This window comes from Podarcis liolepis (assembly GCF_965112155.1).
Source record: "Podarcis liolepis genome assembly, chromosome: 6".
NCBI classification, from domain to species: domain Eukaryota; kingdom Metazoa; phylum Chordata; class Lepidosauria; order Squamata; family Lacertidae; genus Podarcis; species Podarcis liolepis.
In genome coordinates this window covers 50,504,375-50,528,159 of record NC_139559.1, presented here as the reverse complement: position 1 = coordinate 50,528,159, position 23,785 = coordinate 50,504,375, and the positions used below count along the sequence as shown (strand labels likewise).

The 23,785-nt window shown below is 48.3% G+C and overlaps 1 protein-coding gene and 1 long non-coding RNA gene across 4 annotated transcripts; one reads left to right on the top strand and one right to left on the bottom strand.

Moving 5' to 3' along the window:
- Positions 1–258: 258 nt before the first annotated feature.
- On the bottom strand, positions 259–8,686 carry ARTN (artemin). 3 transcript variants are annotated; one of them, XM_083510817.1, is made up of 6 exons: positions 8,569–8,686; positions 8,310–8,470; positions 7,978–8,113; positions 3,447–3,541; positions 2,498–2,690; positions 259–2,164 (listed from the first exon to the last, which is right to left on the bottom strand). In XM_083510817.1, exons 3-6 carry the CDS (start codon positions 8,099–8,101, stop codon positions 1,743–1,745), a joined length of 834 nt encoding a protein of 277 aa, XP_083366943.1. In that variant the 5' UTR covers positions 8,102–8,113; positions 8,310–8,470; positions 8,569–8,686; the 3' UTR covers positions 259–1,742. The 3 variants fall into 3 exon arrangements, with proteins under 3 accessions (XP_083366943.1, XP_083366944.1, XP_083366945.1); XM_083510818.1 differs by lacking the exons at positions 7,978–8,113; positions 8,310–8,470; positions 8,569–8,686 and adding an exon at positions 6,650–7,851; XM_083510819.1 differs by lacking the exons at positions 7,978–8,113; positions 8,310–8,470; positions 8,569–8,686 and adding an exon at positions 6,981–7,850.
- Positions 8,687–12,938: 4,252 nt separating this feature from the next.
- LOC310710193 lies at positions 12,939–22,182 on the top strand. Its single transcript, XR_014527881.1, has 2 exons — positions 12,939–15,152; positions 17,521–22,182. It is a non-coding gene; the product is annotated as an uncharacterized lncRNA (long non-coding RNA).
- The last annotated feature ends 1,603 nt before the right edge of the window (positions 22,183–23,785 follow it).

The window sequence follows — 23,785 nt, the reverse complement described above, 5'->3', positions numbered from 1 at the left end:
AAAGGAAGCAGCTCTTAGTAAATTCTCCTAGGCACTGCTGGCCAGAGTTCAATCTGCTGGCCTTTTAACTCACTTTCAACCAAGCACGTATAAATAAACAAGAGGTTTGGCACATGGGTGATAAACTTTGAGATGACAAGGCACATAGTCAAATGCTTGTCTGTGCCCACACTTGCTTCAGAAACTATATTTATGAATTAAGCTGGTTTGCATATTTGTTGTTTCCCCCCCCCCCTCCTACACAGATACACACGAAGCCAATTTCTCACTGCCTTAACAGGCTTTATTGCTACAGGAAGTTGCTGCTGTACAAAAATAGAGTTTATTCAAATGCAAATAAAGGGTAGAGAATATAAAAATCAGGAAAGGAAAAAGAGGAAATGCCTTTGGTCAGGCCAAGAAGGGAAAAGGGAGTAGGAACTGCTGGTCACAGGCCGGGACATAACATCAGCACCCGTTTTCAAGGGTACACCAGGCCCGACTCTCAGCATCATAAATAGGTGCCCCTGGGTGGGTAGGGTGGGGTTCAAACAAATAAATAAATAAGTTAGAGAATAAATAACTTTGTTCAGAAAGTGTCACTTCTAGGACAGAGAGTTCCCCACCCTGCTGGCACCAAGTGATGGCTGACTCAGGGATTAGCAGGGGCTATTGCTGCTTCCATTGTTGGCCTGGCAACTGTAGTGGCCAAACTCCAAGCTGCTGGTGGTGTGTTAGGGAATGTTGCAAACCAGGATGTTAACACCATCATTGGTTTTATAGGATAAGACCATTTTCTATAGCAATAGATGCCTTAATTATGCTGTGGAAACATAAGACTTCAATCAGCTGTGCTTCTCGATCTCCACAAGGTCCAGCCACCAGCCTCCCATCTGCCAAGGGCTTGTTCTCACCAGGAGAAGCTCCCCAAACCAGGTCAAAGACTCTAAGAATTACCACCATCTTAGTACAAAACCAGGAAGGTGCTCCATTCAGTCCTCAACAACTGTGCCGAACATCCCAGCACAAGACTGACAGCAGTAGCAATCGCTGGACCATCAGAGCACAAGCTCACCAGTTGTAGGTTGACCCTGAAGCTGCTGCTAAGCATTGTGACTCTGTCCTTCGTGTTCATCTACATCTGCTCCCTGATGGAGCAAACCAAGTTGCTCAGGGAAAGGTTTGGGGGCTTAAAGTGGGAGAGAACATCAGCCTTGCAATTGACAGGGCCAGGTGACCTGAGCGAGCAGCCAATTCTTTCCACTGCCTGACAAAGTGGTAAGGAGTGATGCTCAAGAACCTACCCATTTGCACCACAGGTCTTTCAGGCTACATCCCTATCCTTCATCCCTTGAGTAAAGGTATGGGAAATCCCAGTGCTGCTTCTCCACTGGAGGGTGCAACTTGATGGGTGAGCAAATGCACGACACGGTTGACGGACCAAACCCTAAAGGGGAGAATTCCTCCCAGTGTGGGTTTGCAGCCCTCAAAGGCTTGGCTGGCCTCCATATCGCCATCTTGCTGCTGTGAGGAAAGTACCCTATGAAAATGTTCCACCGATGTAGAGATGAAGGCCTAGGCACCTTTGAGCCGTGGCCATCATGCTCTCCTCCTGCTTATTGTCCATGTGCTGCTTCTGCCTGACCTGGAAAGCCCCACCACAGACCGTGTATCTCCGCGTCTCATACCCCACCAATGGAGCAAGGCCCTAGGCATGGCTGCAGCCTCAGTGACAAACTGCGAGCTCGGAGTAGGCAGCCCCCTCAGCCCACGCAGCCACACTCTGCTGCTGAGACATGGTCCACAGTCTGCCAGGCATTGCGCACATTCATAAAGGAGAAGTCCTCATACCGGGTGGGGCGGCAGCAGGGGTGGGAGGAAGGGTGGTCATGAGGCCCAGGCACGATGGTGCGTTGCTGTAGCAGGCTACTCAAGGCCAGGTCATAGTTGGTGCGGGCTCGCTGGCACGACCCACTGCAGTACTTGAACCGCACAATCTCCTCCGACTCAAAGCCCAGCCCAAGGTCCCGCACCTTCACCAGGCGGCTGTGCAGGCGGCAGAAGCGGCTGTTTTTGCTGCGACCGGCTTTCTTGGATCCTTTCTTGGCCTTGCTGGAGCTGGCTGGGGAGCGCTCAGCCCTGAGCAGTTCCGAAGAGCTCAGCCTGTCTATGGTCACGTTTCCCCCTGAAGGAAAAAAAAGAAGAGGGGCGAGCGGAAAGGAGGACATGGGGAGAATGTTAGGCACCGGGAATCAAGAAAAAGGGCATGGGGCTCAATCTGCCCAAAAGATAACAGGCAGAAATATACCTATTTCCATTTCCTCTGCAAATGGACTGCCTGTTTCAATGGGCACGGGGGGTGGGTAAATGATTTAAAGAGAGGCAAAGCATCACAGCAGTGCCTGAGACAAAGGAAGCTGGGGACCACTGTGTGGGTGAGGATCCAACTGGGAAAAGTTCAGATCCTCACTACCCCAGGCTCTCACCCACTTCCCCATGAGACATGCCAGGTTCCTACCGTGCCAATGGCTCCATGTGCCCAGTGATGATGCTTCCCTGCTATTTTCCTCCAGAGAGGCAGGGCTGGCAGTGCCCATGCTTCCATCAGAGGCAGCTCCCAATGTCTGGTTGTTGTGCCAGGTCTGCGGGGTTGCCATGACTGCACCAGCAAACAATGATAGCAGGGTGATTGTACCCCACAAACCCCGCTCCTACGAAAGAGATAATGGCACACCTCAGTAAGCACACCTCATGGAAACAAGGGCACAGAGAATGCAGCAGGGCTGTCCTACAAAGGAAGGTGCGATGAGGAGGCAATGTGTTGTGCTGGAGTCTCGAGGCTACTTCACCTTCTAATGTGGGTGCCACTTCTGTGCTGGAAAACACATGCTGGCCACGTATATGTGCCATAATTGCACCATTATGTGAAAAGATAAAGGTGCCCAGGAATCCATTTCATCACATGCATGCCAAGTGAGAAGCTACAGTTATAGATGCATGCAGCAAAGAAGACATATGCAAGTTCACATGAGCAGTGGAGAAGCTTTGGCCTACATAAAAATTAAACCTATGTAAGAAAACTGCTATGTACAATGCGGCCCTCCAAGACAAGGTTCCCACAAGGGGAGAGGCCAGTGTTTCTCAAACTTGGGTCGCTAGCTGTTGTTAGACTACAACTCCCATCATCCCTGACCACTGGTTCTGCTAACTTGGGATGATGGGAGTTGTAGTCCAACCACAGCTAGAGACCCAAGTTTGAGAAACACTGGGCTAGGCTAACAGAGAGCAGCAAAGAACCAGATTCACGCACTGGAAACCCAAGGCAAGTGATGTACCAAGGAGCCATTCCATCTCTCATACATTGGGAGAGCTGGAATCCTCCTGCAGACAAGGGCCTTTCTACCTACCCATTGCTTCTGAGGCTCCTGCTCCCGTGTTGAAAACACCCTCTGGCAAGGCTAACTCACCCTGTATCGCTCTTGTTGGACAGGCAAACTCCTGTAGGCAGAGGGAGATCTGTCCGATCTGTGCCTTGGCCCCTCCACTCTCCACTCCATCCTACCTGCAACACAAAGACACAGTTCAGGAACCGGACCTTTCTTTCCTAATTGGATAGCCTAATTTCTACACCTTCAGCCTTACTGTGGCCCAGACATCACCCTTGTCTAGATCTACACTTCTCCTTCCTGCGCTGCAAGCCTCTCTGGATAAGTGAGTCAGTTCAGCTAAATAAAAGCAGTTCAGATGACCCTTGCAAGAGATAGTTGACCCGAAAGTTTGCAGTTTAGGATCTGGTATGAGTCTGTAACAGGAACAGGGTTGGGCTATGAGACATTCCCATGGCTCTGTCCCAATAATGTATCTTGGCCAGTGAAAAATTAAAACAAGCCTTTTCCTTAGCATCAGCTAAGACCACGAATATCCACAGCAAGCAACTATCTTGGGATGCTGGTGCTGAAATAAATAAAACAGGCATGAGTGTTGCAGTTCCTTGTGATTTAAAGATCATCTCTAGAGGGGTACTGTGGAGAGATCAGGCACCTACCCAGGACTGGGACAAAAGAGGTTCCTGGCCGGTTCCAACTCTGATGAGACCTAGCTTGATAATTTCTGAAGGTTTTGTGCTAGTTCATGTTTACGGTGACATGCACACAAATGGCTTGGGGTTTGTAAGGGCTGCCACCAGGCATGCAACCAGGAAAGGCTCACATGGAAGAGTAAGTGCTTCCAACATGGGTACTTTATTATGCCACTGCTATGATTTGTGAGATATGAGCACACCTGTCCCACAACTGCAGAAAGTTTTACTCCAGTGTAAAATTTTAGATTGTAAGCTCATTGTTAGAGCTAACGCACTGAGTGAAGCACCAGATATTATCAAAGGGACAGTCTGCCCCTACACTACTTTCTGCCCCGAAACTACAGAGAGCGGTTCCCCAGAGTATAAAACACAGCTGAGCCCTTGTGTAGAGGCTGGATGCAAAGGTAACCCCTTTTGGTTCTTGATTATCCTTCCATCTGAAGTTGCCACCACCTTAAATAGCTAGCTTTGATATCAGACTACCTTCAACTGGCATCAATCTGACCTGACCAGACAGGATTCATCTCCTGCATGAGGGAACATCTGGGAAATATACTCAAGTTTGCAGAGATGTGCACTTTATCAGATTTCCACAAGGTGGCAACAGAGAACCAGAGTTTTGCTGCGTTTTTTACACTGCCCATACCACACACACAGAGGGGAACCTTTTATCTCATCTCAGTGGCTAAGAGGGAGAACCTAGCCCTGATTCCCCAGACTGGGAAACAGAGAGTTCCAAAATGATTTAAAGACGCAGCAGTACGGGTAGCTGCGAGAAAGACAGGCTTCCTGGGATAGCTCAGCCAGTAGAGCAGGAGACTCTGAATCTCAGGGCCATGGGTTCAAACCTTACATTGGGGAAAGAATTCCTGCATCACAGGGGGTTGGACTAGAGCAGGGGTCAGCAAGGTTTACCTCGCCTGGGCCGGTTCACTCCAGCAGAGATTCCTCTGCGGGCCGGATCGCATTTGCGCAGCCACAATTTCCAGCGTCTGAGCATGCGCCAGTGGCGTAGCGTGGGTTGTCAACACCCGGGGCAAGGCAAGTAATTTGCACCCCCTAACCCGTGGATTTGCGCCCCTTAACCCATGGATTTGCGCCCCCTAACCCTAAACCCCAGATGTTGCGCCCGGTGCGGCTGGCCCCCCCTGCACCCCCCACGCTACGCCACTGGCATGCGCAGACATGATTTCCAGCACCGCGGAAGCAAGTCCCCGTGCCGTGCTGCGCTGGTTTAGCACAGTGCATGGGGACTCGCCTAGCGGGCGGCTCAGTTAGGGGGTGGCTCGTGGGCCGGTTAAACGACCCCCGTGGGCTGCTTGTGGCTGATGGACCTTAGGTTGCCTACCCCTGGACTAGAGGACCCTTTTGGCCCCTCCCAACACTACAATTCTATAGTCTATGAGCCTTCCACTGAAACAGATACATCTCTATCTTTAAGCCCTGCACAGAATATCCATGTCTGTCCTGGAAGGTGGGGAGGTCCTATCAGTGATTTTGTACAGAAAAGAATAACTTCTGAAGATCAACCTGTGAAATGTGGAAATGATATCCTCTGGGTCCAATGTCCAAGCACTTCCTAATAGATACTAATGATCTTCAGCATTCAGACTTCTCTTTATTCTCTGCCATCCAGGCAATCATACCTAGTATGCAGAGCCCCCAGCCATGCAGACATTGAGGCCCAGTGGAAATCTGCCTCCATATCTTGCCGGACCCAGCACAGAGTAATAACCACACTGATTGCAGAGCTTCTGGGAGTCATCAGCTTCCAGCAACAACTCTGGAAGCTTCAAAGACATCTTTCCGCTTTCCCAAGACCTTTGGGTGGAAAAGCCATGCCTCCTCTGATGCAGAGGCCTGAATTTGACTCATGTGCATTAATACAAGTCTTCCACAGACCTGGATCAGAATTATGGGGGTGGGGAACCAACTTCAATTCCCAGAGAAACCCAAGAGGACTGAGAAGAATGGAGGGGAGGGGAGGCTTATCCATTGACTGCTGGCTGCAAAATGAATTCAGAAGCTGCGTCAGAAGGATGACACAAATCCTTTGAAATGTATTCCTGAAGACTCCTGCCTGGTATGTGCCACCTAGCAGCACACAGGGGCAAGGGCATTATCAAAACAGCATCTTCCCCTGTCATGCAGCTGTTTCGATTAAGAAATGAAGGGCTGCTTGTGCTGCATTTCGCAAATCAGGGAGGAGTGTTTGGAACAGGTTCTGGGAGAGCCAAATAGGCAGTCAGAGCACATAGGACCACATAGTCTATTTGTGGGTAATTAGGGAAATATACAAAACAATGGCAAGTAAGAAAGGAATGGGTTAGTATGGGCGGGGAGAACAGAATATTATCTTTCTGGTGCCTCGAACTGTCATAACAAGCTGAAGTGGTGACTCTAAGGCACTCCGCTGCAGAGCTGCAGGAGTTTTTGAAGGAAGCTGGTTTGAAGATTTATGTTTACTTTCCAAAACAAAGAGATGTTGGCAGCAAAGTCTTCCTTGAAGCTGATGAGCAGCCAATATACACCCCGCTCCTTCTCCTGCTCCTCCACCCCCACCCCCACAACTCTGAACATCCTGCTCACTTTGTAAAGCATCCATGCATATGCTATCCTGGACCCCTTGTGGCTGGAACAGCATGCCAAAGTGTCAGTTCTGGAGCCTCATCTCTGGACACTCAGCCACCGGAGCAGCCCAACATGTTCCTGGTGTCTACAACGAACACAGTCAAAAGACTAAGTGAGCAAGCAAGCTAATGCAGGACTCGCAACCTGACGCCACATTCCACAGTAACCAAAAACAGCAGGAATTATATCTGCGAGGAAGCAACAGAGAAGTCACGCCAGGATCGGAACCACAGCAGAAAAGAAGAGTGGGCCGTCTGACACCGGTGGTGATGGGGAGTGGAAAACAGACCTGCTGTGCAATCCTCGGCAAGTTTACTCAGACGTAAGTCCCACTGCTCTCAGGTAAGTTTGCATAGCATTGTAGGCTCAGTGACTGAGGTGGAAGTGCTGAGTTTCTCAAGTTCTGATGATGTAGAAACTGTGTCGAATTCTTCTCTCTCTCTCTCCTTTGAATGCTGGTGGAATTATGGCCTGGAAGTGCCTGAGGAAGCCAGAGAGGTCCTTCCTGATAGGCCTGGTCTAACAGCCCCAGAGAGCTCGCTAGAAGTTGTTAGGCTCTGTAGGGTCAGTGCATCTGGCTGTTTTGATGGGTCAAGTCCACCCAGGTACCATGAGCAGGATTCCTGCATTCCAGGGGGTTGGACTAGATTACCCTGGAGGTCCCTTGCAACCCTACGATTTTGTGATTCTATGACTCCTCAGTCCCATCCAACATTACCAATGGTCAGGAATGATGTTAGTTGTAGTCCAGTAATATCTGGAGGGCCCAAGGGGAGCCACTCTTGGACTGGAGGAAACGCAGAGAAATGCCAGAGAAATTCTAGAAGAGAAGAGGACCGTGGACCGCCTGGGAAAAGGCAAAGAGACACCCTGCATCCGGCTCTCTTGTCTTTCTCTGTCTCTCCCTCACACACACATACAACACACCCAACCATCGATTCTCTCCAGAGGAGCTGCCTGGAAAACTTAAGACTGGAGCCACGAGGCAGACCTGAGCTGTGGGGTGCGGGGGAACCGAGAGAGCGAGCGAGCGTGCGGTCCGACTCCGAGCAAGCGGCCCTCTGGAGAACGAAGGCGCTCGAAGTCCGCCAAGAGTTACCCGGGTCGGCGGCGGAGAAGCAGCCCTGCCGCGACAAGCGCCAGCTCCCCTTCCGAGCTACTTGCTCGGCTCCAGAGTCTCGCTTCTCCACCCGCCCCCCCCCCCCGCCGCGCATTTGCCCCGCTCTCTCCTCCCCGCCCCAGTCTAGGGGGCGCTGCGCTCGCGCTTTCCCGCCCGCCGCACTCACCGCGCGCTCCGTCTCGGCAGATCGGGCGCCTCCTGCTGCGCGCGGCTCTCCGGGGACCATGCTCCGAGGATCCGGGCCGGGAAGCGCCTCCCTCTGCCCTCGGGTACCGGCCCTTCCAGGGCATCGAATCCGCTCCCTGCACGGGAGACACACGGTCACCGGCGGCCACGGGGAATACCTACACCAGGGAGGGAGCAAAGAGGAGGGCCCCCGCGCCCCTTCCCTCTTCCCGACGGCCAGAGATTTCGCCTCTCCCCGCTCTGGGACACAACTGCGCACACCCACAGCCCTTTCCCCGCGAGGACCACGAGCTCGCCAGCCCCCCTCCTTACCTCCCGGCAGCGGCAGCGGCGGCGGCAGCGGCTCCTCGGCGGCTCCTGCGCTCACCCGGCCCCGGGGGCCATAGCCCGGCCCCGCCGGGATCGCTCCCTCGGGCGCCCGACGTTCACGTCGCCTGCATGGCCGGCAGGTGCCCGGTGGGCTCAGCGCCCCCCTGCGGGGAAAGATCGGGTTAGAGCGGCTGGCGTCCGGGCCGGAGTCGGCAGGGCAGCCCCGATCCCGGGACCCCCCTCCACGCCGGGCCGGACTCACCGCACACGGCGAGGCAGGGAGCCGGCGGGGCGCTCGGCCCTCGGGAAGCGGACCTACGGCCGGCCGGGCTCCGGGACAGGCGGCCTCTGGCAGGAAGAAAAGCACCGGCTCCATCTCCGCGGCTGGCAGAGTCTGGTGTCAAATTCCAGCCTCCGCTGTCACCTGATCCCCAGGGCGGGGCTCGCCCGAGAGACAAGAGAAAGAGCCACGGGTGGGACCTCGCCGCACCCCACCCCGGCCGCCAAGCCGAGCAGACGGCGCAGGCGCCGCCCCTGGGACCGGCGCAGAGGCCCTTGGGGCCCTCGGGCAGCTGGCGCCCTGGCGATGGTCATGGGGCACTTCTCTGCCTCCTAGTCCTCGCTGCCACCATACAGTGGGGGGATTTGAGGCTGCCGGCACTTTCGCTCTCTGGACAACATGGTGGAGAGGATTGGGCCCAAGGAGAGCCAGAGTAAGGTGCTGCTTCTGCCGGCTTGCGCTCTCTCTCTCAGGGAAGTGCAGCAGGGAGGGTGCAGGTGAGCAGAGGCAGCTGTTCATGCAAAACGTGGGCCACCCACATAATCACTCTCACCTGCATCCTCCCTCGTGGTGGCACAGTATTGGGCATGACGTTTGCTTGCACTCTCAAGCTGGGCAGTCCTTACTGCCGCATCACCCGCAGGCAGAGCTGCCCAGGGCAGGAGAGATCAGGTGAGTGGCTGGAAGCTGTGGCAGTTGCTCCTTACATCCACTGCTAGGGGAGGTACAGAGCAGTCCTTGCCCACCCAAACTTCTCAAGGATGTTGTGCCACAGCAGGAACTGGTCTGTAGTCCATGCCAGTGCGGTGCTGGTGTCTCAGCAGCGGCTTGGCAGTGCTGATCCCTGACCCCAGTAGCTGAATCGCAGCTGCCTTTCTCTGGACAGAATGGCAGACGCACAGTGCTGTTTTGTCAAGTTCTGCTCTTGTCTCATCAAGCTCCCTGAGTCCCTACTTCCAGGTGCTCAGTAGCAGTCACTCTGGATTTGACTGTCTTCTATCCCCCTCCCCATCATCCTTAGATAGTAATAATTTGTATGACTTTGCTCACTTATAAAGTCATGCATTGGGGGTCCTTCATCATTTTGCTGCATGGGACCCTTGACTTCTGCCCCCAGATCCTGGCCTGAAGGCACTGCTGCCCAGGAGCATGTGCTAGGGGCCTGGGAGATTCTGGGTTATGGGGTACAGTGGTCTTGTTGGAGAGCAGCTAAGCCACACTGGAAAGTCTTCCTTTTTCTGATTCCATGGAATAGAGGCAAGGCACCACCTAGTGTAACAAGCACGCCCCCTTTCCCCAGCTATTCAAGTGCACATGCAATTCCCCTCTCTCCTTAAGCTAGACTGGTGCCTGTGGCCACTCTGCTTTTGCTGGGGACCAGGGGCGTCTTACCCATAGAGGCTAGAGGCGCGGGGCGCCGGGGCGCCAAGTTCTGGAGGGTGCCAGTGAAGAGGCGGAGGCTGGAAGCAGTACCTCCTGGCATCAGCTCGCCGCCCTCGCCCATCTCCGTCTGCCGTGGCCACTGCGGCATGAAGTGGCCAGCTGAGCCGGGAGGTGCCACGTCCATTCTCCACCTCTTCCCCACCGGAGGAGCCACCCTCCAGTCGCTGCCTGCCTCCTCCAGCCCCGCCAGCAGCTCCGTCCTCCCTGAAAAACTCTGGGAAACGGGGGCAGGGGGAGCTTTGCACCACGGTGCCAGATATGCTTAAGACGGCCCTGTTGGGGACTCGACACAAATGTAAGCAGATATGGCACACTGGTTTTCATATGCACCTTCGGAAGACTCAGTTACTCTGATTAACACTTCCTCATTCAAAACATAAATGGCTGCTTTAGTCCAAGTCAGATCATTGGTCCACCTAGCTTGCTATCATCCACCACCATCCCATGAGTCCTGCCCAGCTTGGCTGCTTCAGCTTGGGCTGTTGGTTTGGAAAGGCTGGTCTACGCAGCACTTCTCCAGTATTGACCTTCCTCAGCAATATCTGGAGATGCTGGGGGCTAGATGAGGGATCTTCGGCTCTGCTGCTGAACCACAGTCCTTCCTTGCCGGCTGCAAGGAGCTGCAAGGAGAAGCCTGGATCTTTTCTGGAAATCACCACTGGCGTTGCTCACATGTCCCACGAACCCCCTCCCCACGCCAAGTGGATCATGGATTAACTCCCACATAGCTGCCGAGGGTATACCTTGCTAATCTGTTTGTGGGCAGACAGCCCAGTTCTTACCTCCAACTCTTATGTTCTTCTCCGGATCTCAGCGGAGGGACTGAGATAGCTCAGCAGAACCACCACCCCAGGTCCCCAAGCACCCTACCCCTTGGAGGCCTGGGAAGGGAATGTGTTCCCTGCGCCTTCCCGGCTCCCCTGGCACCAGGCAGCTCTCAAGGGCACCAGCTTGTATCCAGTTCTCACATCCCGTCCCCTTCCCTGCCTGCTGCCGCTGCTGTACATCGTAAGCCCCTTTGCACCGTTTCTCTGCTGGCTGCACTTGCCCTCAGCTGCTCTCTCTTGCCTCTAATTAGCTATTCCAATGGAGTGAGCCAAATGGGGCGCTTGCTGTTGGCACAGGATCTAAACTGGGATCGCTTGATAAATTGCCAACCCAATCTCTCTGGGCTTATATAATAATTCTTTGCTCCAGAGAGGAACTGCACGCTCATTAGTGGTTTCCACTGCTGGCCAGAGAATGGGCCTGGGGGATGCCTCTGCACCTGGCCCTTCCCCCACCTCCTGCCCTGGGCCAGCTATATATAGGCCAAGCATTATTTACTCTTAGCTACATAGGGTCTTACCCCTGAGCACATTTGCTTAAATCCGTTAGGATTATCCTGTATGACAGCTCCGTTTCGTTAAAGTGTAGCCACTCCTCCCTTACTTACACTTGCTGTGCAGTGATCTTAATAAGCATTATAGTGTCAAGTAAACCTATTGCTAAAACTGCCCTGCTCAAGGCAGTCTCAGCGGGATAACACTTTAGAGAACCAGCACCAGCTTTAGACCCAACCAGGGTGTTGTGCTAAATCTACTAGTGTGGACCCAAGATCCTTGACAAACTGGGTTTTTAGGGAGGAGGAGATTTGAATCCTGGCCCCAGCAAGGAGCAGTGCCAACCCCACCCCCTCACTTGATGTGTTGCAACTGGGAAATATAAGAACAATAACTGGTGCCAGAGATGTTTGTTTTGCTCTTTCTACCCCACCCCTTCCCCCACCCCTTTTTGGGTCCTGCCTTTTAGATTGTAAACCTGCGAGCAGGGACTGCCATGTTTTTAATCTGTGCAGAGTTTATTAAAAACGTAGGTACTTTGTAAATGAGGAAGCATAACAATTGAAATCAAAAGGGAAGGGGGCATCCAATGAATGTTGGGAAATTCAGGACAGATGAAAGGAAGTACCTCTTCCCACACTGCCTAGTGAAACTATGGCATTTGCTCCCACAAGGTGTTGGGGTGATCACCAACTTAGATGGCTTTAAAAGAGGATTAGACAAATGCACAGGGGATAAGGCTGTCAATGGATACTAACCATCCTATGTTCTACCTTCACTGTCGGAGGTAGTATGCAACTGAATACCAGTTGCTGGGGAAAGGTGTTTTTGGCATTAAAGTCCTACTTGTAGGCTTTTTATACACATCTGGCTGGCCACTTTGAGAACTCAGTGTTGGACAAAATGGGCCTTTTGTCTGATACCACAGTTCTCTTCATATAAGCTTTCCATGGACATACCTGGGGACCCTCGGTGGCATGAATACTGCCTCACAAGTACTTCTCTGGGAGCAGAGCAGCACTTATACCACACCTCAGATGACCTTTGTCTGGATTTAGGAATGTAGTGTAACAGAGTCTTTTATGTTCGCTTTTATCAGCACCTCACTTTTAGGTTCTTTTTGAACTATATGTTTTTTGTGGGGCTCTGCTGCCATTTTTGCTCCATTTTAATATCAGCGTTGGTTTGTTGTTGCTGTGTATTTTTAAATCAGTTTGCCATAAGCTGCCTTGTGGGGTCTAGAAATGGAGAGGCTGGGAAGAAACCCTCTTGATAAATAACACATATACAGATGGTAAAGACTGCCTGAGTCTGATTACGGTGAAACCCAAAAGTGGATGCAAGAGCTATTTAAAGAAGAAGGTATATTTCTCCCAGTTTTTGGAACAGAAAGCTGGTTGCCTGCAGAATTTATGGTCTGTGCTAAATCTTGGATGATCTTCTCTGTTGCAGGCTGTCAGGGACATGTCAGGGACCAAGGCAACAGCAGTGCATGTAGTTATAGGCTTAAGGCATATCTATATATCTATATCTATATCTATGCTATCTATATCTATGCTAACTCTATCTCTATCTTTATCTCTATCTCTCTACCTATAAACTGCTGCTGACACCCTGCTATAGGTGGGTGTGAGTGGGTGAGATGGGGTTAGCTTTTATTGACACCTTGAAGCACACTAGTGTTCAAATTATTATTAGTAGTATTATTCTCTGCCACCGACCCCCAACAGCCCTAAGCCATTTGTATCAATTTCCTATGCCTTCAAGGATGGGGATATGCCTGTCATTTTTTGATAAAATGATTGTTTCCTGCCCTGACCCCATGAGATAAGATGGACTATAAATAAAATGAAGCAAATTGCTTGCAATCAGCTAGCTTGACCTTCTGAAGAAATAAAAGTCACATCTCAAAAAAGCTTCAAGTGTAGCTGTGTTAACCATTTAAATCTATTTTAGCAATTGGAGCAGACACATTTAAAATCACCCACTGCTTTCCACTGTCAAAACTAAGCAGTACAACCAGTCCACAATGCTGGTGACAAAGGCCCTAATTGGGATAATTTTTCCACATGAGGTGGACCTGTGGAACGGTTAATAGTTTTTGGTTAAAAGTTTTACTATAAAAGGTCAACATATTGTACACTAAAGCTGGAGCTGATCTCATTACTGGATGGACAAAACAAAAACTTGCTATACAAACAAGTCTGTTATTTGTGATAGGGGCACCCATGCAAGTATAACCTAAGGATTAACACAGAGAAGTAACATGATTGGACCATGGGTAGAGCAAAGTGTGCAACATTCCCTTGGCCAAAAAAACCCCTAACCAACCAAGTAAAAGTTGCTAAAGGGAAAACACATGGGTCAAATTACTTTACTGTTTTCTTACTTCTGGAAATGAAATAGTTGGACATAGGCTTCAGATACTGGACAGATGTTCTAAGTTAATATAAAAAAATGTTCCTGCACAATTTTTCATTCTCTGTACTTACATTGTATAGCTGAGTAAACTGTATAGAATTGGGGGGGGGGGCAGTCTGGATTAGATCCATGGGTCCCTTCCAGGCCTGAGATCTTGTATCTGTGGGGTTAGAACAGGGGTCAGCAACCTTTTTCAGCTGTGGGCCAGTCCACCATCCCTCAGACCATGTGATGGGCTGGACTGTATTTTTTTTGGGGGGGGGAATGAACGAATTCCTATGTTCCACAAATAATCCAGAGATGCATTTTAAATAAAAGGGTACATTCTACTCATGTAAAAACACGCTGATTCTCGGACTGTCCACGGGCTGGATTGAGAAGGTGATTGGGCCGCATCCGGCCCCTGGGCCTTAGGTTGCCTACCCCTGAGTTAGAATATGTAAGCTGAAACCTGTTGAACCAGTTAAACCAGTTCCTTTGTTAGCTCAGCTAAATGTTCATCACCAGCATCTTAAAGAGTGAGTTCTGTTGTCATAGAGACAAATGGGTGGGTCTTTTCCCACCTCAACTGACTGGATGCCACATCCTCCTAGGATTGAAAACAATAGGTAAAGAGGGGCTGTGAGAGAGTTTTGGCTAACGCTGGTAGCTGGAGACACAGAGGCTTGGTCTCTGCTGGACTCAAAAGCTGTGGCTTGGGGATCCCCCTGGGAACCTAATGAGAAGGCAAGATCTGTTGGTGAGTTTATGCTGCAAACCCTTCTATACCCATCCTATGCTCAGGTTGTGTATATACTGTATGTGTAAATAAAGACATCACAGTCTCCATTGAGCTTCTTTCCTGAAACTGGAAACCTGGGTAAGCATTGGGTAAGTCTCCTGCCATTTGGAGATTGGGGTGAACAATACCAATTGCAAATTTAACACCTCCTCCTACTTAGTTTTTGAAAACAGTAAACATATTTTATTTTAAAAAGTGGGGTAGGAGAATGGAATCTACTTAAGGTACAGGGAAAGAGTAAAGAGTTAAACCATGACAGGAGCCACTTGGCCTACACAGCATCAAAAGCATATTTGTTCCTTAAAATACTGTAGCACATGGAAATGTTGTTTGTGGGGATCAATTGTCCTCCTTGCCAGAATAGAAATTCTAATATTTTTCTAGAATAGTTTCAGAGGAGATTGGTTGAGGTACAACTATAGCAGCCTTTGCCAACTTGGTGGCTTCCAGAGGTGTTAGATGACAACTTCCACCCCATTTGATGGAAGTTTTTATTATTCTTATGATACTTTTTCTTTTGCAGGTAACAACAAAGGGTAACCAACTTCAGCCTAGAAACCTGGAAAGTCACAGGAGAGATGCATACATATGTAAGATGGGTAAGTATAATCCGATACATTCATTTTACAATATATTCTAATCATGAAGTCCAGATTTCTTTTTATGTGCAGGTAAAGAATCTTGTAGATTATTGGTAAAGTCCCAGCATATTGCATAGAAGTGCTCTGCAGAATTTTGCCTTTAATTACACAAAGTTTGTGGGTTCTTTTTTCGGCGATCACCAGTCTGCAAATCTTTGTACAGTACCATGATGCAAGAGTCAACTTTAATGTCTTCCATTTTTGTGTTGCAGAAATTCTGGCAGCCGCCAGCATCCAAGTAATAGCTCTTTTGAAGGAAACTGCTTCATATTATTATCCCACATATCTAATAAATAAATAAATGTGTGAGGTTGCTTGAATCTGAAACTTAAATATGTTTGACATTTCTGCAAACATCTCTTTCATGGACATTTCCACCATAAAGGGAAAAAAGTTCCCTTTTGAGCACACTACCCTCCAACAGAACTGAGAAGGTTGAGAGTTTATGTGTGAGATCTGAACAGGAGTTTGGTGCCATCTGTATAATATTGTACTTTCAAAGAGCATTCTTGGATATAAGCAGATACTGACATGAAGGATTTACTTGAGCAAATACCATTCTACATAGTCTTCAGTGTTGAAATTAAGGTCTCTCTCCTATGCAGTTTTCAGGCCAACTAATTGGCCGGTAGTTGTGTAATAATTCATTATACTATACATGGTAGAGATCAAGCCTCTTCCTACATGCCATTGGTTTAAGAGTATAAATTCAAATTTAGTTAACGGTCTGGTGGCTTGTGCAATTAAAGCATTATCTGCTAAATAATTGGGAAAACTGTATTTATTGTAACCAGTAGAGCAGTGTTTCCCAACCTTTTTTGGGCAAAGGCACACTTGTTTCATGAAAAAAATCTCGAGGCACACCACCATTACAGCCCCGTGACGTCAGCGCGCAGCGTCACACCGGGAGGGATATGAATTGCTAGCAAATTACATAATCACCTCCTTGAGGGCTGGCTCATCTTCTCCGAAGGCAGAACCCCATTAATTAACAGCACAGACTCACACCATAGCCAAGACGAGGTGGGAAAACCTCAGTCATGCACAGTCATGCACATATGGGGGCTAAATGAGGACGAAGACCGGGTAGAGAGCAGGGTTCAAATCACCCCACCTGGCCAGGACAATCCCTGGGTGCTCCCTTGGGCCACTCGCCTGACCCACCTCGCAGGGCTGTTGTTGCGAGGATAACACGGGGAGAACCACGCGCGCCCCCGGGAGCTCCTTGGAGGAGAAAGCGGGCGATGAATGCAATGCACGAAATATATGAGAGGCGACCAGGTTTTGCAGGTGAGGGGCCCCCGCCAGCCTCCGCTTCCAACACCCGGCGCAACGACGCCGAAGTTTCCCCCCGGGCTCGGCTCGGGGAGCAGCGCTGCTCCCCCCCGGCTCCCCTTCGCCCTCCCGGCTCTCTCTGCCACCCACTGGGGACCCCCCTCACCTGCCAAGTCCAGAGCGCCGGTGGAAGTTGCATGCATGCATGCAGGGCGCCGCGTTCCCATTGCATTGCACTGCACTCCATGCAACGCCTGCACACATGCATTGCCTTGCACGCCCGCCAAGGGGTCTCCCCGCGGTCCGATGCGTCCCCTCCGGCGCGGATGCAGCATTGCAAAAATAACCCCCCCCCCGACCAGCCCTACCTGGGGGGCAGCCTCCGCCGCTCCGCCTCCGCGGTGATCCCCGGGCTCCATCCTGCCGCCCGATCTCCGCGGGGGCGCAGGCAGGCTGCGCGGGGTCTGCGCGGAAGAGCCCCTGCCCGCCCAGCCGCTGCCGCTGCACTCATTCCATGGCCGGGAGAAGAGCGCTTCAAACAAAACGCCCGGCCCGCCAGGCCACGCTGGGAAACGTAGTTTGCGCACCCCGCGCGGGCGCAGAGCCCAAGGGCGAGGGGACTACGGATCCCGGCAGCCCCCGCGCCGGGGACGGAGGGGGAGAGGCCGGGTGCAGGGATGGAGGGACGGGTGGGTGAGCGAGTGAGTGGCAGCCGCCAAGCCTTGGCCGAGAGCCAGGAAGGGCCTCCCCGGAGGAGGAGGAGGGAGGCGCAGAGCGGGAGGGAGGGAGGGAACCCCAGGGGTCATCTAGTGACGGCGCCCCAATCGAAAATTTGACTTAAAAAAAAATAATCTTTCGAATTTTTTAATTTTTCCCGCGGCACACCAGGCAACATCTCGCGGCACACTAGTGTGCCGCGGAACAGTGGTTGGGAAACACTGCAGTAGAGTACCAAGTCACCTGTATTTATTGTTAGTTGTTCTTTGGATATTGGTTTATCATTAGCATAAAAACTACAAAGTCTAAATAAATGTTTTTTCTTCCATAATAGGATGAGATTTAACGGAGCTGGATCTTGGACTTGGGTGTGAAAGCCAAGTGATATTAAAGGTGAACACAGAGGAGATAAGACATCACTGCCACCTTTTCCGTATTGTGTTATTTGTATATGGGTTACGGTATTTTATCTAAATTGGAAATTCAGGAGTACCCATATTTTATTTTATATCATTTAGTCTTTGAGGTCAATGCATTTCTTATTTGTTTTAGTGATGATAAAACTACATTGACATCGTTGGTGTGCATTGTGACATAAGGCTAGGTGTGGTAGCCCCTATTCAGTCCCTTGATTTCTTGTAAAAAATAATAATAATAGCCAGCCTGGACCATGTTTTTTTTTTTTTTTACACAAACACAAACTTTTAAAGTATCATTTACCATTTCTTGAGTCAATTGGGTGGAAGTCAAATTAGAAGCAATTGGGAAGGATATAAAATTTTAGGTATTATCATCATTTGAATAAACACAGTTATGAAATTGAAAGATGTAGTTTATCCCATCAACCCAAGGCTCCTAACTCTTTGTAAGAGTATAATTTAAAATGTATAATTTATTCAATTTATATGGGATTTTTACCCCTAAAAATTAGTCCTACAATGTGGAATAGGTGTTTGCTGAAGCTTAATTTGCTCCATTGGACCTATATTGTGGTACATGATTCATGATTTATTGAGATTGGTTTGAAGGCCTGCCATTTTTTCAAACTGACCTAATTCTGATTTTAGCATTGGTGAGGTGTCCAGTGGATTAGTTAACATGCAAATCATGTCATCAGCATAAATGCTCTTCATCCTTTCCTCAATCACTGCTAATATGAGGGTTGAGTTGCAGTGAAATTGCTAAAGGTTCTAGAGAAAAGGGAAAGAACAGTGAGGACAGAATATACTGTATCATTTATCTTGCATCTGATGGACAACGTGGTTCAAAGCATCTGGAGGGCACTAGGATGGTAAAGGCTGGGCTATAGTATCAATTTGGAAACCATCTTCTGCCCCTCGCCTGGTCAGAGAACATTCTAGGGCCTTTTTAACATTCTGGTAGGTTTTATTACATTCTATGCTAGGAATGTGCTGCTCTTTTTCAGTTAGTGTGTCTAGGATTTGGGAATCATTCTGAAATGTCGGCCAAATTATCACTTGTTTTGCGGGGAAATAACATTTTCCCAGCAATAAATAGCTTTTCTTGTTGTTGCTGGTAAAGAAAAAAAGAAAGGAAAGTGTTTCTTCTTCCAGACAGCATGTCAATTGCAGCAGCATGCTTGGTGTGGAATGTGGTTCTGGCATGTCAGAAGCACTTTTTGGTTAATGTCAGTGATGTCACTGGTGACAAGCACCACTCTCCCCCACCCCTGGTGGTACTTTTAAAGTTGTTGTTGTTGTTGTTTTAAAAAAACATGTTTCTTTTTAAAAAAATCTTTTCAGGAGTTAAAGGTCTTTAATGAGATTTCCTTCTGTAGCATAACAGCAGGAGTGCCAACTGCAGCCTTGTTAAATGTATAACGAGCTGGGTGAACCCTATCAAGACTATTTCCTCCCCTGCAATATTGTCCTGACATTTCCTAATAAATTATAATCATAATAATATTCCCTCTAGACTGTGTGTTCCTCACCAATGCTGGAGTGCACAAACTTTGTTAAGTAAGTCAAAGAAAAACTCAAAATACAATACTCTAAAGTTGCAGACCAAAACACACTACAGAGTAAACATCATTGAACATATTTATTTAAATTTATATCCCACATTTTCTCCAAGGAGCTCAAGGTGGTACACACACTCCAGTTTATCCTCACAGCAATCCTGTTAAGTAGGTTAGGCTGAAAGACTGTGGCTGGCCCAAGGTCAGCCAGTAAGCTTCATGACTGAATGAGAATTCAAACACTGCTCTCTCATGTCCTACCTAGTCCAACACTTGAGGTGCCACACCACATTATTAGGACACTCTTTTGAGTCAATATATAATATATAGGGTTGTACCTAGGGACCTAGATGAAGAAAGGCATTAAGAACATCGATTCCTGACAGTACGTGATATGCAATTTGCATTAAAAGGTCCTCTCTGCATTCTTATAAAAAAACAACAACCAACCTCAACAACTTACTTTGGCCCAAAACAATTAACAGATTCTGAAAATGCTTGCAACGTAGTTTATTTTCCCCCACACATGCTTAGTTTGTTCAAATACTGAGTTCTTCTGTGGCTTATTTTATAGATCTTGTATTAAAGCCTATCTTATAACTCTGTTAATGTCGCTGGACTGGGTTTGTTTGTTTTGATGAGTCATTCTGACAGGAGCATCAGGAGCCATTCTAGAACTGCTGGAACTGTGATCTTGAAGTAATGGCTTGAATCTAATCTTCCCTCATTAATGCAGGTCTTTTAATAGACAGTCAGATTTAAAATGTACAGTTATAGGGGAAAACGGGTAATTCAGAAATAACATTCAGGCAGTTCACAATTTCAAATCGTTTAAAAGCTGTATTCTCTTAGGCGATTTGCTGCAGGAAAAGGTGTCTGAACTTCAGCAGAGTTAATTTCTAATAACCAGAACCCACTCCTTGTCCCTTTCAGGGACTTTCTGTGCGATATCAGCAGTAGCTGGCATTTTTCTTGGAAGCAAAAATAGTGGGGGATTTTCTTTTAAGTTCCTAGGTCCAGCTAAGGAAATATGCGATGTTCCTTTCATTACCACTCACATCACAAAGCAGACCACTTAGGCAACACTGGGAGACAGGTAGCCCTTAACATAGAGAGATATTCTAAGACTGGAAAAGGACTTTCTCCAAGACTTTAGCTGTCTATTTATTAACAGCATTCATGTCCTGCCTTTCTGTCTCCATAGGAGGGTCTCTAGGTGGTTGTTAGTTCAAAATGCCACAAGGCTCTTTGTTGTTTAGGCCTCGGTATGTTGGTTTCTCCCACAGATATCATTGCTGTTGGCACTGACATTTAGAAGGTGGCTGCAGAAAAGTCAAATCACCTATTTTATAATGTCTGTAATGTTAAAAGTGATTTGCCATCAACACTGTGTTTTGTGTTGTTCCTTCTATCCCCCCCCAACGCATCCTTTCTTCAGTTTTTTTAAGAATACGTAGACACAGAATTTAACGTACCAGTAAGCTGAAGGGAGGGCAGGGTTGTGAGAGGGGAAGCCACGGGAAATGGAGGCTGATTAACATATGTCACACATCACCAGCTTGTATAATTGGGAAGGGGTGAGGGGAATTCTTTTAAACAAACAATAAAGGGTGGATACAGGGACGCAGGTGGCGCTGTGGTCTAAACCACAGAGCCTAGCGCATGCCAATCGGAAGGTCGACAGTTTGAATCCCTGTGATGGGGTGAGCTCCCGTTGCTCAGTCCCAGCTCCTGCCAACCTAGCAGTTCGAAATCACATCAAAGTGCAAGTAGATAAATAGGTACCGCTCCAGCGGGAAGGTAAATGGCATTTCTGTGCGCTGCTCTTGTTTCACCAGAAGCGGCTTAGTCATGCTGGCCACATGTACGCCGGCTCCCTCAGCCAGTAAAGCGAGATGAGTGCCACAACCTCAGAGTCGTTTGTGACTGGATTAACTGCCAGGGGTACTTTACCTTTACCTTTTTAAAGGGTGGATGAGACAGAAGTATTTTGTGATTTTAGTTTTTATAAATCTCATCCGTGTCTGAGCTCTGGCGTCTTTCTTGACAGCTCAGTTGTTTCTGTACTTTTCTTCAGTGCTTAAATGCAGAACTCACCCAAGGCAAAACAGAGATGGTGTCCCTCCCTCCCCCAGTACCCAAGGCTGGCCGAATTATTTTGACACCTGAGGCAGAAAATCTCACAAAACACTTCTCCTCAGGAATAATATAAAATAACAATAAATTATTTATTGTCCTTTCTTGACTCTCACAATCGGCTGCCTAAGGTGGCTCCCTCACTCTGGCCTGCTGGAATGCAGAAACACATATTGATGAGCTAGTTTCTCCTTCCCCATAGCAGGTCTACGGCTTTTCCTATAACATGTATATTGCACAAAGGAGGATTTGCATGGATGACACACAGTTAGAAGCTATAGGATTACATTATAGAAAATGCCTTAAAAGCATTTGAAGACCTTGATGTTCTGGACATCCCCCCTTCCTTCCTTAGGGACAATCAGGTTTGACTTTTATGACCATTGTCTCAGTCCTGTTAACATCCTGATTCGCTTAAGGCCACAGGGCCAATTTCACAGGCAAGTCTCTGTAAATACTTAGCTAAGCCCTGGGAATTCTTTTTAAGAATCATGATGTTTTTATGTTTATATCACCCCAGTAAATCTCTTAATAAAGTATTGTGTGAATTGGGTCCTGAAGTTCTATTTGGTTCTTGTAACACGGGTGGGGCATGCCTTGCATTGACTGATCAACTGGATAAACTTGTAGTGCTTGATAAGAATCCAAAATTATTATTCAAGACCAACCTTCTTATGCAATATTTATCTCAAGTTTATTCTCTTCTGTTACTTAACTGACATAATGGATGTTTTCCCTAACATTTTAAGCTGTCCTAAAATTTACATTATGTGGCCTATCCCAATGCAAATGGTATGTCAGGAAGCATTCTGCTTAGACAAAGCCTCAGTGTCCCATTTATCTTATGTAAAAACAACAAAAAAGGACTAAAAATAAAACAAAACAAATAGTGAACACTCTGTTTGGGCTAATCAAGAACAGCCAGTAGCTGCTTCTTTCTTGGTGTAGCTTCTGATCCAGACCCATGTGCATATAAACCTGGCAAAAAACACCAAATGTTCCACATTTAGGACTGAAAGTTCCATGATGTTTTCCTTTTAAGCATGCTGGGAACATAGGAAGTAGCTTTCTGTCATGTCAGACAATTTGTCCATCTAGCCTAGCATTGCCTACTCTGGCAGTGGCTCTGCAGGGCAGATTATTCCACATCACTTCCTACCTGACCTTTTCAGTGCAAGACACCAGGAACTGAACCAGGGACTTTCCCCACACAAAACTTGTGTTCTGCCACTGAGCTATGGTCCCTTCTTCTCCCCAGTATGTACGTCAGCTGGAAGTGTGGAAGCTGGCCTCAACAGACATCTCAAAGGTACTTGTTTCCAGTAGAGATTTCTTGGTACTGAAAAGGAGGACTACTGTGTGTTGCTTAAGCTATGTTTAAATCCTTTTTTCTGTTGATGACGGCATGGGCATAGCTTGCTCTGTTCCACCTCCTTCTTGTTTTCTCTGTGCATCTCCTCCTCCATCTCTCAATCCACTTGCAGCTTTCTCCTCTCCTCTCATGATCACTTGCAGGTTTCTCTTTATTTCATATCCGTATCAATTTTTTATCCTCTCTCTGGGCTGCCTCAATCCCAGGCTCAGTGAAATAGCTGTCCACTTTCCATCCAAATACACAGGGAGAACACTATTTTCTTACCTTTATATGTTGCTTTTCTTCCATCATGGAATGCATCATGTAATTCCTAGGTGGCTACCCATCCAAGCCCTGACCAGACCCAGACATGCTTAGCTTCAGCAAAGTGGTTGCCCAGTGTGCCTTCAGAACATACCTTGGTTCCATGACCACATTCTCCCCCCCCTCCAGCATAACCCTGTTTGTCCCCAAAATTCATCAACTAGTTGAGTAAATTGGGCATTTGGATGGAGAAAAGGATATAGATAGATGGGAAACATTTAAACTAGTTAATGTCTGCAAGGCAAGCTTCTGTTATAGAGGAGCAGACTGATAGCATGGTGGCAATCCTATACCAAAACTGTCCTGTGGCTGCACATTGTAAAGGGAGGTTGCAGAAACTTGTCCATCACTATGGATATTTGCATCAAAGCACTGTCAATAAGCTTTCAAGAAACCAGACTTTTCCAGAACACAGTTCTGCTTTTCAAAAATATATTTACATCTCATCTTTTCAGGATGTTCCATGCAGCTAAGCATTATAATAAATAAATATCTCTTCAGTTGAGAGGAACTAAAGTATTATGTACCTAACCTTACCCATCCCTGGCTTTCAGGGGAGCCTCCCTGGAGTGGTCTAATTATTAAGAGTCAGTCTCAGAACTGTTGAGGAAATGAGTGTGTGCCTCCATTCTAAACAGCAAAACTTTTCCCTAGCTTACAGGAAAAGAGACCATTTTACCTGCTTTGTGGCCCAACATGTTCTGCTCCACTTTACCCCGCACCCTTCAAAGATGCAAGAAACAGCTGGATAGCTCTGTTGGCTAGAGTGTGGTGCTGATAACGCCAATGTTGCGGGTTCGATCCCTG

Excerpts from the sequence above, each read along its gene's own strand:
- ARTN (XM_083510817.1), bottom strand. The coding sequence starts at position 8,101 with ATGCCCTGGAAGGGCCGGTACCCGAGGGCAGAGGGAGGCGCTTCCCGG. Across the intron at positions 3,542-7,977 it reads CTGCCGAGACGGAGCGCGCG|GTAGGATGGAGTGGAGAGTG; the intron begins GTGAGTGCGGCG and ends TTTGTGTTGCAG. Across the intron at positions 2,691-3,446 it reads TCCAACAAGAGCGATACAGG|GAGCGGGGTTTGTGGGGTAC; the intron begins GTGAGTTAGCCT and ends TCTCTTTCGTAG.